This window comes from Labrus mixtus, chromosome 22 (assembly GCF_963584025.1).
Source record: "Labrus mixtus chromosome 22, fLabMix1.1, whole genome shotgun sequence".
Lineage (NCBI taxonomy): Eukaryota > Metazoa > Chordata > Actinopteri > Labriformes > Labridae > Labrus > Labrus mixtus.
Window position 1 is genome coordinate 15,615,838 of NC_083633.1, and position 16,945 is coordinate 15,632,782.

The 16,945-nt window shown below is 43.7% G+C and overlaps 1 protein-coding gene across 2 annotated transcripts in view; it reads left to right on the forward strand.

Annotated features, from left to right (window-relative positions):
* anks1b (ankyrin repeat and sterile alpha motif domain containing 1B) overlaps positions 1-16,945 on the forward strand; it is a 195,320-nt gene that overhangs the window by 134,582 nt on the left and 43,793 nt on the right. For both annotated transcript variants that reach the window (XM_061029792.1, XM_061029793.1), the window contains exons 14-17: positions 3,572-4,233; positions 4,897-5,019; positions 7,618-7,687; positions 9,573-9,679. In XM_061029792.1, the coding sequence (XP_060885775.1) occupies positions 3,572-4,233; positions 4,897-5,019; positions 7,618-7,687; positions 9,573-9,679 (962 nt within the window). The remainder of the gene's footprint in view (positions 1-3,571; positions 4,234-4,896; positions 5,020-7,617; positions 7,688-9,572; positions 9,680-16,945) is intronic.

The following is a 16,945-nucleotide window of genomic DNA, read 5'->3' on the forward strand; positions in this document are numbered from 1 at the left end:
TCGCTGAGGACAGGGAGCACTGCAGAGCGATCTTTAGGATGAGAGAGACTAACTTAATGAAGGTTAAAACAACACGGAGAAAGACGGTCGATAGTCTGCAGGGGGGAGAAGAAGAAGAGATGAGGGGTTCAAGGTAGTCGAGCCAAATTGCGCCTCTCTGTTATCAATCCTGTAATTTGTCTCCCACAGGTTGTCAGTGTGTCTTTACTCTCATCAGTACATCTGGAATTGAATTGAAAAGCTTGAGGATGTTTGCATTTTATTTTATTTTTTTACTTCTAACTTGGTTTTCTACCTCCTCTTCAGACCTCTGCTTTTGATCTGTCTGATCCATGAGCTGTTCCTCTGGAATGCACACTTTGTCAGTGCACACACACACACACACACACACACACACTGCTGATTTGATTGCAGTGTCCATCAGCCATCACACTTTTCACTTGCTCTGTCTCGAAGGCCCGACGACACTTAACCAACCCTGGAAAAAAAAACAAAAACAAAATGGGAGAGATGCTTGCACTTGGGCTCTCTGTTGCCGTAGTAACCAATAGGCTCACCTGTTGCCAACAGTTTCTCATCCTTAAAAGGAAAATAAGCAAAGAGAAGAGCCGTAAAAGGGTTGCAAAGGAAATTCAGGGTTTAAAGAAGAAACACAGCTCCTCCACTTGAAGAGGATGAATAGTTCGAGCATGAAGATAGCCGGATGCCACTCAAATGACAAACGTCTTTTTTTCTTTTTTCCTCCTTTGGTTTCAAAATGTTCCGACTTTGAGTGGATCACTGACCGTCAAAGCGATGAGCAATGAGCTTTCTCTCTTCATTTCTTATTTTTTATATTTGATACCTTTTAAATCTTCTTAAATATCTCCAATATTATTTTTACACGGCCACAAACTCGACACGATCATCTGGAGGACAAAGCCAGCTGAAGAGTAGAAGTAAAGTGCTGAGGACGAAGGTTAACACAGTGCGTTATGATGTTGATCTTTTATCCACTTTGTGCTCTTCATCCTGTAATATGTCCAGGATTAGCTGTGACCGAAGAGCTTTCAGCTTGTGTATGAAAATACAGCCGTGTCCATGTGACGCCTGAGAGTGAGTCATGTTTCCAGCCCTTATTACCTGAAGACTGTTAATGTGCTTCCTGCTGTTCAGGTGCAGCAAAACGCAGCAATCACATCCGCAGCGAATCAGATGAAAAGGCTCTCCATTCGAGGGCCGCTGTTACAACCGCTCCACTTTCTCCCACTGTTATTCTTCCACAGTTTAAAGGGAGCTTTTAAACCAGCGTGGAAGGATCTCAGACAGTCACCCTCTCTCTCTCTCTCTCTCTCTCTCTCTCTCTCTCTCAAAAAGCAGCATTAGTGACATTTTCAGACTTAGATTGTCTCATGGAAGGTTCTCAGCCAACGTTATGTAATTGTTTCATGTGGAAATGTGGATGTGTCATGAAGAGGCAGCTGACACACAGTGACAGGAGACCGTGTGTGTGTGTGTGTGTGTGTGTGTGTGTGTGTGTGTGTGTGTGTTTGGAAGGGCAACTTTGATTACAGGGATGTAGTGTTTCCATTTAAGGCAGTGTGGACAGGAACTGTATCTATGCATTCTACTGACCATTAGGTTGTGAGAGAGTGTGTGTGTGTGTGCGTGTGTGTGTGTTTAATAGTGTTTGTGTGTTTGTGTGTGTGATTCTGATCAGAGATTGTTTACATGGCCGTGTACACGATCTAGACACACAGTGACAGGAAGCAGAGGGAAAGAGATCTGTGCTCGACTCACTAACACGTACTTTATATTCCAGCTGAATCCTGCAGGTTTCAGACGTGTGTGTTTGTGTTTTTGCAGGTCAGGGAGAATGAACTTCAAAGTCATGTCAGTAAAGACGGTCACATTGTTTGGTCATGTTCTAGTTCTCTGTATAACAACTGCAGTAAGCTTAAGACAAGTGTGAACTGTGATTTTCTTTACTGTCCAATCTATTCATTGATTTCTGTTAATTTCTGTACTGAAGGATTACTCTATTATTATGAATGGTTTCCACCAAATAAAAAAAAGGAACATCTGACGATTTAGATGCTTTATAGTCCATTTTGTTCTAAATCAAGAAATATGTATAAACTAGTCTAAAAACCAGAATTCTTCAGAGCAGAAAAAAGCAAACGCTAACGACATAAAGACCCGTTTTAGTAAAAAAGAAGATCATGTTTAAAAAGTCTATTCATTTAGAATCATACAGTGCAAAGGTCGGCCTAAGATTAATGGAAAACCTCACCAGAAAAGTCATTGGAAGCATATCTCCAGTCACCATCTCCAGACATCACTTATCCTGATCACGTTAGACATGGTTGAACTTTTGTAGCCTACAACCTCGTCTGTGCAGCTGTGCGCGTAGTCACACTTCTCCATAACGACAAAGACAACCAGTCATCAAGAACTTCCCAAGACCCAGCCCTGATAGATTTATTATTACAAACAGCCCCTATCATTAGCACCGTGATGATCTGAACTCTTTCATGTGAAATCTACAACACTTTACATCTTTCTGTTCCTTTGTCTTTCATCTCCACCCGTTTGCTTTTCCTACACCTGCCTCAGGTCTCTCATGTTGTTATTTTTTTATCCCTCCAACTCCATACGTTTTGCATTTATTCAACACTTTGTATGTTCTACATAAATAAGAGCAGGACTGTTTCCCCCCAAAGGGCCTACGCTACAATCTGAATCTACCTGGAACATAATGTTCGTCGTTCAGTGAAGATCACGAGTGTGAGAGTGGAGCAGGTGTAATAAATAATCGAGGCAGAATGGGAATAAATAATGTACCTCTTGTTTTGCACCTTGTATCCCGAGAAAAGGAGTCTTTTTAACATTCAGTACACTTGTTGGGCCCGCGGGTGTGACTTGTTTTCCGATGTGAGCATAAGCATACACAAGCTGACAGGTAGTCAGGCAGACACACAAACACACACACACACACACACACACACACACTAGGAAAAAAATACAGATTAGGTATCAAAAAAGCTTTCAGCGACTTCTCTTTCACCTCACTGATCACAGACAGCTAGCGGGCATGAAAGCATTCCCTCAAATAACTAAAAAATCAATGCTGTAAAAATGTCTGCCCCATGACTTCATGCATACATGCACAAGATCAGACACCCAAACACACGTTTGCAGACAGACAGCGAAGGAGCAGAGGTGTAAAATCCAAGTCAGGAGGTCTTTTACTTTTCCTCGGAGAAACAAACATCTTTTTAAACGGGGAGGCAGAAGACGTCTTGCCTCGTTTTTATCCTCTTATTTGCAGCTTTGCTTGTTTTGCAGTTTTTTTTAAGCCCCATTCCTTCCTGCCCCCCTCTACGCTGCTGTGTGCTTATCCCTCAGCTCTGCACTTTTAAATATGACTGTGTGTGTTGTTTGTTTGTGAGTGTGCCTTTCTCATTTTCCGTCTCCTTGCAGAGTAAATTCATTAGTATGTATCTTTTTAGTGACAGGAGCATTTTATGCAAATCTGTGTGATTTAATCCTAATCAGTCAATGTTTGGTTGTGTTTGTGTTCTCCCTGCAGACGACGGGCCGTACCAGCGGGACCAGCCCCCTCCTCCCCCTCCTCCTCTCTGCTCTTCCTCCACAGCCAACGCTCTGCTGGAGGATCGAAGGAAAAGCCACATCCCAGAGGAGTTTGCCGGACTCCTTCATGGATCGTCCCCTGCCTGTGAAACCCCTGAAACGCCTTATCATCTGTACAACCCAAAACCTCGCAAATATGCCCCCACGGACGTCCGGAGCAGCCTGCTGCAGAGCCCCGAGTTCAGCGTCGTGATCGGGGGAGGCCCCACCGCCCAGGTCACTTCCAGGACAGAGAGCGAGTCCTCGCCTCAGAGTAGTGCTCACGACCCGCAGAAGCCACAGGTGGTGTACAGAACTGTCTTTCACACAACGGTCAACCAGGACCAGTCCAAAACCAACAAGCAGCTGGACCAACCTCGAGGCTGGTCTACGCTGGACCGCCCCCCTTCTTCATACTCCGATCAAAACGGGGAAGCTCCAGAGTCACGGGGCATCCGCGCAGGAGGTGTGCCCAAAGGCGGCGCGTCAGGAGCTGGCTACGAAGAGAGGGCCTGCACCCTGGGGAGGATGAGGTCCATGCCCCGCAGCGTGTTAGACCTGCAGCTCACCAAGTCTTTGTCCAAGTCTGATTCCAACCTGGTAGCTGTGTCTCCCATACAGGTTAGACTGTAACCACTCATATAACCCTTTATTTTTTATTTTCTTCTAAATTATGTCTCATTCTGTGATCAAAGCTTTGACGAGAGCATGATTTATAAAAATAGAATCCAGCTTTTTTGCTGCATTATGAAGCCGAGTTCAAACTTTAAACGCTCTTTTTTTTCCTCTGATACTGGCTCGCTCTTCTGAGACGTTTATGTAAGAGTCCAAGGATGACACAACAGTCTCTTTCAGTAGAAGTGAAGTTAAAAAGTTTCTCTTGAAGTTGAGGTCAGCACGGAGAAAAATGTATTGTAGATAATGCGTAGTATGAATTATGCAGCTGTGGAGGTAGTTTGCATCCTGCTGCATTATGCAAAGTCACTTCATAAACAGACAAGAAAACAGTCCAGCCAATTAGATAACTCCCTAATCCGGGCCACACGGCTCCCTGCTGTGATCCACAGCCTATGAGACTTCTTCTTTTCATTAACAGTAAATAAGTCATGCGTTAAATACATAGTCTGTTTGATGAAAAATGCTTCATTCTAGATGAACTTTGATGAACAGTGAAAGACTTTCTTTAAACTTTTTTTTTTTTAAGTTTAAAGATCTGGTTTGACATTGCGAGTTATATTTTATTTGGGGGGGAAAAAAATGTGATGTGTTTCAAATCTTGACCAGGAGGAGCACAGCTGGGGGTCTGGATCCCGTGGCCAGGGGCCTGGGAGTCCTAGCCCAGGAGAGGGGGCTAGTCCTGGGGCGAGACTGGAAAGAACACCCTCCTTCACTGCAGAGTGGGAAGAGGTAAGAAGAAATGTTCCAGAGATGTTTGGTTTTAGACCGCATGTTTAGGATACATTTTGGTATTAAAGGAGGAGCAAAGGAGTCACATTTAGAGAAAATCACATAAACATGTCATCTTTTTATTACCGTCTGATGAAAACCAGTAGGATTTGCTCAAAAGGGGGAACATGAAACCTCTGCAACCACCAAAAGTTAGATGCTTTAATGTCTCAGTCTTTGAAACCTACTCCAGTGCAGAAGGAGTCTCAGTGTTCATTTCACATGCCTCCACGTTGAACTTGTTCTGTGCACAGCGGTGGAGTTGCAGGGTATAAGAGAGAAGGCACTTTGTCTTATAGAGTGTAGAGAGGTCGGAGGTCAGCGGTGCTGCTGTGTGTCGGTGTGTTTGTGCTGGGGGCTTCTTCTGTATCAAAGGGTCTCTGACACAGACGTGACCCGCCGACTGGACTCCGCTGCTCATCCTCATGCCTTTATAAACACTTAGGTCACAGACGCATTAGCCTCTGCTCATTGGTTATCATTCACACAACTTAAGGACACTGATGCGTCTGAGCCTGAATATTCAAGAAATCCGACAACTATACACTTCATCATATTGGAATAATTAGGATGGTAATCAGCCTCGCTCTATTTCTGAAATAATGCTAATGCAAGTACATTTGTGCATGCTTGTCCACATTTGCATGTACATGTTCATTAGGCACTCAGCGTAGCTCAAAACTTGCTGATGGTGATGAATTACCATATGGAATTTTCCATCATTCTTAGCAATTAAGGTGACCTTTCCTGTGTAATTGCGTGCTCGGGGAAGATGAGATAAGGTGGCTTCAGGGAAATAGTGGAGCGATATATGTGGAGACGTCAGAGGAAAAAACAACTTAAGTAGCTCTATTCGCAGCACATGTTCAGGAAAGAGTTAGCAAGAGGGAAATCACAAGGGACGTCCCACAACAGACAACCATCTCAAGATATCCATTCTCTCATTAGTACAGGAATAATTAAGGTGTGTTGTGTGCGTTACAAATGTGCGCTTTAATCCGGCTTTAGTTTGAAAACTGCTGAAGTGTTCCACTTGAGTTGTAAATTATCAGCCTGCAGCAAAAAAAGATTATGATTTCTTTACCATCAAAGATGTATTTAATTGAACAAAACGACATGGATTGCAGATCACTTAATTGGTCTTTCAAGTTCATAACAACTTGGCTCTTATGTTGTAAATACCTTTCCGCTGGTGTTTAAGCCACTAAAAAGTTATTGACATTGCTGGAGAGAAGGTTTTTCTTTTTTAAGTGCGGTGAACATGATCAATACTCTGACTTTTAGTTGAAGCAAAGAAAATGCATCAGATAATGGAGAAAAGATGATGAGTGTCTGATCATCAGACTTTAGTGATATCACTATATTTCAACATCTCCAATTAAGTTTTAACTGTAGTACTGATGAGCAATGTTACAAATATTAAGAACCTAGTTTAAGTCAAGCAAAATAATTCATTTAATCAAGAAATAGATGCTGCTGCGTTTCAGAATTAGCTCAATGAACCACACATGTTAATATAATCTTACATAACAAGCAGACTGTTTTTTCACTTCTAAAAGCCAAAAAAAAACTCAATAGCAAGATTACAAGAAGACCCAGTGTCCAGTTTTTGAACGAGTGAGTCCGTTACATGTGCTCAAGCTCTGTGAATAATGGAGCAGCTTAAGAGCTGGAGCATTGGCTCTCATGAAAGCCATAGAGCAAAGGTTTGTAGACGTGTGAAGTGGCATTGGCAAAGCTTGAAGTTTGGGGATTCAACCTTGTGGCCAAAGCCGGCCACCTACATGCAATACTTGGTTGCCAGGCAGAAACTTTTTGTGCCAACAGACATGAAGCCATGATTTATGTCAAAGCCTGATCAATAAATCCATAACATGACTTTATTTGTCTTATTATGTATTTGCTTTGTGTAAAAATGTCCATTACTGCATCTTGATTGGCGTCTCTTTTTAATCAACATACACAGATCATTTCACATTGAAGTACTATGTAGTAGTTGGATATAAAGAAGTGATATGTTTGCTGTGACATGCAGAAATGGATGTTAAGTTAAGGTCACCTTCACGGCGTGCCAGCTTGTAAACACAGTTTGCATTTGTCAGACCTGGCCCTTTAAACACCGGTCTCAACCGGCTCACAGCCAGGCCAGATATTGTGTGACCTGTGGTGAGCCAGCGGCCCTGACAGGTGGGTGGATGGATGTGCAGGTCTTACAGTTCAGTGGTTAGCAGCAGGTCCAGGGTCAGTGATCAGCGGTCGACAGCCAGCAGCCCGACACTAATGAACTCGCTCCCTTCAATCCAGCCTTCATCCCTCCTCCCCTTTTCTCCAGATTCACACTAACATCTCCTTTCTGTTCCACCTCTGCTCCTTCATGCTTTTCAATTCACAGGGGAAAGACTGACATCCAGCGCGCTTGCTGCCGTAATGATCATGTTATGTGACACTTGAATCCAGAAATAGGGGTTAGCCTTATTACTGGGAAGCGACTTGCCCTTGCACTAGCTGAACATCGCTCTAACTCTTGCTTGTGTCTGTCTCTCTCTTCCATTGGTCCAGATCGACAAGATCATGAGCTCCATCGGGGCGGGGATAGGCAGCGGATTGGACATCAAGGGCAACGCCTCAGGTAAAGGAAACACAAGCACTCATGATTAAACTGAATCTGGTTGAGACAAATTAATTTCTTATAGCTGCATATCATTATTGTAGATGATTGTAACATTGTACCCTCGAAAAGTGGCCACTAAAATCTAATATTGGTCCAATAGACATGTGCAACTGTTGACAATAGATCGAAAGTAGAAATTGCTCTTTTTCAAGAGGCTGAGCGAGCACAGTCAGAGAGTGCAGTGGGCAGCTGCTGTCAGAGCCTTAGGGATCTGGAGTTGCATTGACTGCAGTAATATTAGAGAGATGAAACAGGTGAGGTTGTAAATCATCCTTGATTGACAGGAAGCCCCTTTGAGCATGTCCTGTTGAGTCTATTGATTAATTGCTGAGAGGAGGAACCCCAGAGGAAGAGGGATGATTACTCTGTCAAACGTGTACTTGTAATGTTTGTTTTATTTGAACCTTGAGGATCGGTTGCCAAACGTATGAAAGTAAGACCTTAATGACAATAAAACCAGAATGTTCCTTTAGATTGTTTCAGTGTGTGGGTGTGATTATGTTTGATGACTTCTTTGTGTGCATCAAATCCCCGTTTTTAACCGTTCTTCTCACCTTCTTATGAGTCCTCCTTTGCTTAACTGTGTTCATCCGCCCGCCCGGCATAAACACCCCCATACTCCACCTCTGATCTCCTCCCCTCCCCTCCCCTCCTCCCTCTCCCTTCTCATCCATAAAAGCAAAGCCTCTCCTAACCATGGTTACCACTGGGAGAAATCCTGTTTGTGCCAAAGATGCTTCCCCACAACCAACTCACACACACACACACACACACACACACACAAACACTTCATACAGCTGCGGCTGCATGCATACCCTCGGAGTAGTGTGTGTGCATGTGTGTGTGTGTCTGTGCATGTGTGTGTGTGAGTGGGACAGAGAGAGAAAGAGTGGGAGGGATCTTGGCTTCTTGCAGACAAAGACACTGAAGCTGCTGTGATGGCTATTATCAGCAGTGCGAGCCAGATATATGTAGAGGGAGCAGGGTGACGATCGACACCCTGACAGAAGACAAGAGACGAAAGGTAGACGGAGAAGAGAGAGCGAGTGAGGGAATGAGGGAGGAAAGCAGCGCTCAGAGAGAGAGGGAGAGAGAGAGAGGGAGAGAGAGAGAGAGGAGGCTGCAGGAGCATACAGATGAGAGTGGGAGTACTTGATAAAGAGAAATCTACAGCGCATGCAGCTCTCGCTCTTTCTCTCGCTCTCTCTCTCTCTCTCTCTCTCTCTCTCTTTTAGACACACACACTTGCAAACACACACACGCGGAAGGGAGCAGCCAAGCGAGCGCAACAGCTGAAAAAGAAAGCGGCTGCTCTGCTGTGCGCGACAAACACACAGCTGCTTTCCGCTTGCGGATCTATACCTCCAGTCTTCTCCAGCAGCCATGGCTGGCAGGATTTAACCCCAGGACAGACGCTCTTTTCTGGATACAACTTCAGACTTCCCCCTTTTCATCCTCCCATCAGGCTGGATTCAAAGGAAACATCTGGACGCCTTCTCTTTACCTGCTTGCACCCTTGCATGCTGACCCCCTCCCTCCTCACCATGCCTTTAGTCTAGCCTCCCTCTACCTCCACCTCCACCTTTTCCTCCTCCTTCTCTTTCCCCTCTTTACCTGCATCCCCTTCTCTTCTCTTCTCTCCCCCACCCCCCACCCCCCCCCCCCATCCCCCTCTGGCAGCCTTGCCAAAAAGACTCCCCCTAAAGCATGGCGGGCTCCTTCGACAGCCACTTTGCCCGCCAGAACATGATGTGGCAGTGCCAGCTGTCTCAGCCGGACTGCCGCTGCTACCGCGTGGATGGCTACTCCCTACTGAAACGTTTGCCCCTCCACCCCCTCATAGGTCCCCGCTGCCCTCTGCAGTCCGTGGGCCAGTGGCTCGACTCCATCGGCCTGGTCCAGTACGAGAACCACCTGCTGGCCAACGGATTTGACAACGTCCAGTTTATGGTGAGTGAATGTTTGTGGGTTAAAGAAAGGACAAAAAGCCGTCTTGCTGCTTTAAGTTTTTGAGCTTCATCCATTTCCCCCCTTTTTTTTTTTTTTTGTCTTTGCTTTGGCTCTTTACCGATGCTTTAAATGTAATGTCTTCTTTTCTGTTTGTCCACCTCCCACTAAGCTCTCTCTCTGCTCCCCTAGGTGCAGCTCATCATCTCTAATCATCTCCTTTGTAGTGATTAGCGTGACTTAGTCTCTCTCTTTCCACTCTGATTTTTTTATTTTTTTTTAGCTTATTAGATTTCCGCCTCTTTGCATCGTTTTCTCTCTCTCTCTCTCTCTCCGTCTTTCTCTCCCATCGTCCCTGCCTCTCCCAAATGATGCCATGTGAGGTCCTCCTACGCACAGAAATCCTACGCCACATCTCCAGCATCAAGCTGCAGACATGCATGCACTCAACACACTTAATGCTGCAACAGAAAAACCCAGCTTGTTTCATAGTTTTGAACCTTTTCTTCAACGGTAACACACACTGGAATGAAACCACCTGTAGCCTGTGGATTTAGAAGAGCCTGACTCTCTCTTTTATCTGTCCTTCCCTTCATCCTCAGTGACGTCGAGAGACTCACAGTGGGTCATCCTGCAGCCAGAAACTCTTTTGATGTTTGTGTGGGTGTGCTGGTAGGAGTTAGAGCAACAGGAAAATAGAAAAGTAAATCGATAATAAATGAGCAGAAAGCAAATAGAGAGAAACTGCAGCAGAGGCAGAAAGAGGGGAGACAGACTGTACCGAGCAGAGAGATGCTGACTGGAGGAGTTTATGTGGAGTTTAAAATCATCTCAGTTAGGTAATAACGTCACATCTCAAAGAGATATTTGTTATGGTTAATCCAAAGAGCCAACATGACAAAAGTGCAAAGAACATCTCATGAGCTAGTAGAAGAGAGTGAGTTTTCTATGTCGGACATCATCATCATCTCTGTGACGTCATTCTAACAACAAAAGTCACTTCCTGAAAGACAACAGCGGGAGGAAATTCAAAATGATGATCGTCAAGCTCATTCATTAGTGTTGATTGATAACTGTAACATTACCGATCTGTGATGTCACTTACAGGCTGTTTTTAACGTCTGTGTTGCTTTGCTAGCATCTTTGCTGAACCAAGTCCATCAACAGCATCTTTTCACCGTCAGTCAGGCTAACGTCAGCAAAGATTCTGACCAAACAAGAAACATCAACTAAAGTAACCGACCTGCTGATATACTGTGTGATACTTTGTGATCATAGACACACGTTATGAAATCACAGTGACCCTTTGCATATACTTTCTTTTTGTAGAATTTAAAGACGAAAGCATTGGTTTGTTAGCCTCTGAGGCTGTTTGCACCTTGCAATAACATCCATTTTGGGTTATCGAGTGGCTAGCCTTGATGTTTGGTGTTAACGGACCCCTAATGCATCCTGAGGGCGGATTGAGATGAGCTCAGACCACATACAGAGGATGCACGCCTTTTGTCGACATTGGTTTGCTAGTGTAAACGCTCATGCGTCCGGGGCAGCATGCAGGATCACCCCCTCGACTGTGAGAACGATGCTGCCTCCTGTCTGGTGTAAAGGGTCTGAGTCTTTTTAAACGGGTGGGCGCTTCTTTGCATGTCAGAAAGGGAAAGTGAGTTCTGTTCTGAAGTAGTGAATGCAGACGGATTGTTAATGCAATGTGTAAACACCCGTACTTAAGTGCAGTCTACTGGATCATTCATGATGGATTTTAATGCAAAATGTAACGTAAACACTAAACAGCCTTTCAGTGCTCTACTGTGAGTAAAGTTAGCCTTCCTATGTCCTCCCTTTTCAGACACCAAATCCAGAGATGTTACTTCGAAGCTTCTACTTTTGTGCATGTTTGCTTTTTATGTAAAACCTGCCAAACACAAACTCAAAGTCTACAATGTTCCAATCCTTCTATACGTCACATTGTCCCAATCAGAGAAAGTCGCTGGCTGCTTTTACTGTTTAGTTACGCCAATAAGACTCTCAGGTGAGAGGAGGGGATGCAGTTTCATGTCCTTTCTGACCCACCAATAACATTTGGAGGCTGTCAGTGTCTAGGTGTGTAAAATGTGTGTGCGTTCTGGTCCTCCGCTCGGTGTGACCTGCATCTGAACGTTTGGTTACCCTGGCAACAGGGAAATCACAGAAAATCTCTCTGTTTCTTCTCTTAGTGTGTTTCTCCCACACGTGGTCAGCGTGTGTCTCTGTTTTCAGTCCGTTCCACAATAATCCCTGTTTCAGTTCTATCAGTTCACTGGCTTTGGTATATTAAGAAACTTGCCATTTTGTGTGTGTATTGTGTGTGTCGTTCATTATCTGTCAACATCTTTACTCGTCAACATTGAAACGTCTCGGATCTCTGCAGAAGTTAATTATGATGTTCCACATGAACCAGTCCCAGACTGTGACCAACACATCATCATGCAAACCTCATCAGTACTCTCTCCTGCTTCCTTCCCTCGCCTTTACATTTTGCAGTCCTCTTCCTTATTCCATCCTGTTTTTCCTTATGTAAGCATGATGTGTGATCTAAAACAAGTTGCCAGACTTATTTGATAATACATCAAATGCATGCATTAAAATGTAGTGATGTTAACAGCACATGGTTAAAAACAGTTGTCTTTACTGTATTAAGCTGTAATGGCAAACATATAAGCAAACTGCAACCTCTTAACAAACCTAACATACAGTTTCCACAGTCATAGTCGGCTATAGTTGCTGAACAAAGATTATTTTTTGGGGTGTAAACGACGCTGATAAATGTGGTGCAACTTAAACAACAGAACAAATGCAGACTGTAGAAGTGAAACGATAAGCTCTTAGGGGGGGAAAAACTCAGTAGAGCTTTATCCAACAATATTAATGTTGCCATTTATTTTAAAGTAATTCATTTCAAGTCAGATTAAATGTGTACTGTAAGTGGCTGCAATAATGTGTTCAGAGATGTCCCTCTGCTTCGTTTACATTGGGTCACATCTGCTTTTCTTCAGGGGGGAAAAAAATCTGAAGCAGCCGAGTGAGAGTCCAGGAAACAGTTAATGTTATTAAATCTACGATGTCTTTCCTATACCTCTCTGTTTTAGTTATGTCCCTACATTCGTTAATTTCTACTCCATCCTTTCGCACTAATACACACACACACTCATAACTTCTTAACATATCCCGTTCTCGTTTGCGCCTCGTTTAACGTGCCTAACAGCTCATGCCAGTGCTTCTGAGAGATTTGGGGATTCTCTTCAGTCCTGGTCTCACCCCTCTTGTCTAAAAGCGTTACTCAATAGCTCAGTCGTCTTCTTTGTAATGCCTCTGGATACAATTAATATTGAAAAGGGCTGAGATTCGAAAAAGCCTAGCAAACATCAGTGTGACTTCAAAGTCCCTTTTGTGACTGTGTCTGTCTCACTGGGTCTTCTCTCTGTTTCAAGTTTTTCTTCTGGAGTCCCTCTCGCTGACTGGAGTTTTTAACCTCTGTTTTCTTTTTCCGTGATTAAAGAGAAGGAAAGTCAATCTTTTGAGACCTTGGAAAGGCGCACCACAAATTGATATTAATGCAGTGGATGTGCAGGCCACAGGGAGTAGATCAGTGTTTGCGGCGCTCTGTTTGATTGCAGATTCAAGGAGAGGTTCGGGTCACATTCATTTCAGCAGCACTCAGTGTGGGAACATCAAGTTAGATGGCAGATTCAACCTGAAACAAGTCAGCGCAACAGAAAATGAAAGCTTCTTTTTTCCATCTCAGGGCTAGTTCAAGTCGGTCTGTAGGACTGATTGGTTTGCAAATGAATTTGACCTCAAGTCAGATCTGTATCCGTGTGCAGCAGGCGGCCTTGTGTCTTTGCAGGAATTTATGCAGCCATGCACTTATCAACATGGACCAATCCACCATCAACGTTTACTGCTAATGGGGGTCATTACAGGGGGTGTGTCCACTCACCTTTATCAGCCGGTAGAGGACAAGTGCTGCAAGACTGATGGACCAACAGGAATGGGGCGGACCGGTTGTTATGGTGACGGTGTTTGATATGAAGGACACTAGATGGAGACCAATCATGACTGTGTACACATGCTTATGTGTTAAAAAGAGAGAGAGAGACATAATGAAGGACATAAAGAGAGATTTTATCATGTCAAGACCAAACAGCATGACACTGACTGAACCCAGAAGCTGCAACTGAGCACAAAGAGAGCCTTGGATGCAAATCAGCTTTCTAGCTAACATTGTTTAAAGAGCCCATATTCTGCCCTTTTTGGGGTTCGTATATTTAATCTATGTACCTACTTTTGTACGTTCACAATAGAAGTCTGAAAAAAGTGTCTGTTTTCATGTACTGCTCCTCCTTGCTCCCTCTCCGCTCTGAGTCCGTCAGCTGCACTCTGTTGAGCCCACACTGTTAGACCCCACGTGGACCAAGTCTGCTCTGATTGGTCTGCCGATCCGCTCTGTCGTTATTGGTCAGTTGCTCAGCACGCGTCTCGGAAATTTCAACATGCAGGGCTTGCCACAACGAGCCAATGGGCTTAGATCAGTGATCTCACACAGACAATGACGTCGGACTGACAATGAATTTTTATCGAGGGGGGCTAGAACCGAGCGTTACATGCGGCTAATGCTACAGCTAACAGGAGGAGGTAGGAGAAGTCGCGTTTCCTCGGACTTTGAATTTTTGCACATAGATGTGCCTAAACATGCACAGGACTCTTGGAAAACACACTAAAGAGCATATAAAACCAGAAAAAGCATGATATGGAAGAAATAAAAAAAACAAAAGGGAAGTGCCAACTCAAGTCAGTTTTCTTTCCAGACAGCTAACTAGCTAGTTGGCTATAGGTCAGGCGAAAGGCAGAGTTTATAGATTTGTCTTTATTGCTAAAAAAGTAAATAAGCAATAAACCAACAACGATGAAAAATGGCACAGAGCAACATAAGCATTTATTGAAAGTTTTATTTCTGGTAAGCCAAAGAATATAAGTCTAATAATAATCACAATCTGTCTAATTAGCTGCTATATGCTTCACTTTGTTCACCATCTAGTCAGTAGCTTTGTCTGTTCTCGTTTGGTGCTATGCAGGTAGCGTATACATGCTTCCTGTAGCGGTTGGAAACGACACTGATGAGCGCTACATGGCTCTGTAGAGTTGTAGTGACATACAGTTAGTGATAATTTTCTGTTCTTATGGACTGTTTGACCCAATGTGTTCATAAAAACTTCAATTATGTCTGCTTGAAGGAGCCACAGTCAGTATCTTTTGTGGTTCAGGATCATATTGTGGGCCAACCAGCAAATGTAATGCTGTAGCTGTAATCATGTTTAAGCTAGTTAAAGCTTTTCTTTGATGATCAGGTGGTTACTAATTTAGCCTACATGTTGTTTGGTACTTAGTGACATGTTGTTTATAAAAGGACTTCTCTCTAAAAACAGTCAGGAAACAATTCTGATGAGAGCAGTGAGACTGAACCAAAACACAAGAAACGTTTAGGCAATGTTTTGTTCTGATAACGTTGCCAATGTAATTGTGCAATTAAGACTGTGTGCAGGGGTTTGCTGTAATTCATCTTGATTAAAAACAAGACGTTACCCAATATCTGCTGCCCAGGACTTCTGTATTTTGTTTCCATGGAAGCGGAAACATGTAGTGATGTTGTCTGATCTTTTTTTTTTACTTGTATCATTTTTAAGTTTAAAATTCTGGGGACAAGCTTAGTGTCTTCAAATGCATCCAATCAAAGGAAAAACTATTGCCTGTGATTCAAAGCCGCTTGTCAAGTTTGTGCGTGTTCAGAATCACTTTAGGGCTGATGTTCTGCATCTTTATGAGACAAGTGTGTAGCAAAGAGCCCATTCACCTTGGTGAGTCCTCAGACAGCAGGCACACTGCCCCTGTTAACACTCATCATTACCCTCAAACATGCACACACTCCTCACGACACAACATGCGAGACTCCCGAAGAAGTGTGACCAGAATGAGAAAGGATGAGTATTTCAAAACCCCCTCCTGGAGCAACCGGTGAAAGACTCGCGTGCAGAGCTCTTTTATCGTCATCCTGTTTAATTCGGTTTCAGGCAGCAAAGTGACACAAAGTAAAGTTAGAAGCTGTTTCATGAAGACAAAGGTGGAGCGGGGGAAGTCTGTAGATGAAATCAGAGAAATAAATTGGGGCACAAAGCCAGAAAGAAAACAGAAATGAAGAGATAGCGCTCGATGCCGTGTGGCAGGAACCAAAGGAACTGGAGCTGATAAGAGTCAAGACAGGGGAAATTAATTTGACCCAACTGTTCCCCAGACAGAGGAAACAACAATATTTGAAATGAAATATTGTTTGTATCCATATTCCTTCTAAAAGAGGGACCTCTAATCTGCGTCAAAGACGACTTCATTATTCAGGGAGAGAAACTCTTCTGAGTGTCACACTGCCAAGAAGTTAGAGAAACCTAAGACACTGCCTTTGCACATGTGCCAAAGAAAGATAAATGCAACACTAACAACTTTGAAAAGAATCAGAAAAGAATTTAAATAAGGGACTAAAAGAGCAGACGAGGACAGAGAATGGAGGAGTAGACGAGACGAGGACGACTTCTTTGATTGCAGAGAACGGCAGAAAAATAAGAGAAAAAAGGGGCGAGGGATGAATCCAGGCATGGGAATGGAGAAGAGACTCAGTAGGCCAGGGATGATTTTTTTTTTTGTGTGCGCTCCTCTAAGCTTGTTGGGGTTGATAATGGCCTTCACTTCTATCGCTGAATATAAACTTTGGTTCCCTCTCCAGTATTGCCTCGACCCCCTGCCGCTCCGCTTGAATTTTAATTCCCGGCGCTCAGAGCGTTTTGTGACCCACTGCAGAGATGATTTAAGTGCTGAGGTCCAGTTATCACGAGCTAACCACAGGACATGGACGTATTATTGACTGTGTGGCAGCTTAACAACTTCCCCCCTCAGGTAAAAATGGATTGTTAGTGTCCACTCAAGCGTTATGAACTCACATGCAACGTGCAATAATAGTGATTTCTTCAATACAATAAACAATGTATCAGATATCAGGAGGAGAAATCTAAGCCAAGGAAGCAGAGTCATTAATCCTCAGTCGAGTGATATTGATGAGTCGGTGCAATATTTATCCCCTGATCCATCATATGCACCTAGAGGTGGCAGATATGGGACAAACATAATGTTACGACACAAAGGGAAACAAGATGAGACGGGTTTGGAGAAAGAGAGAACAAACGTGAA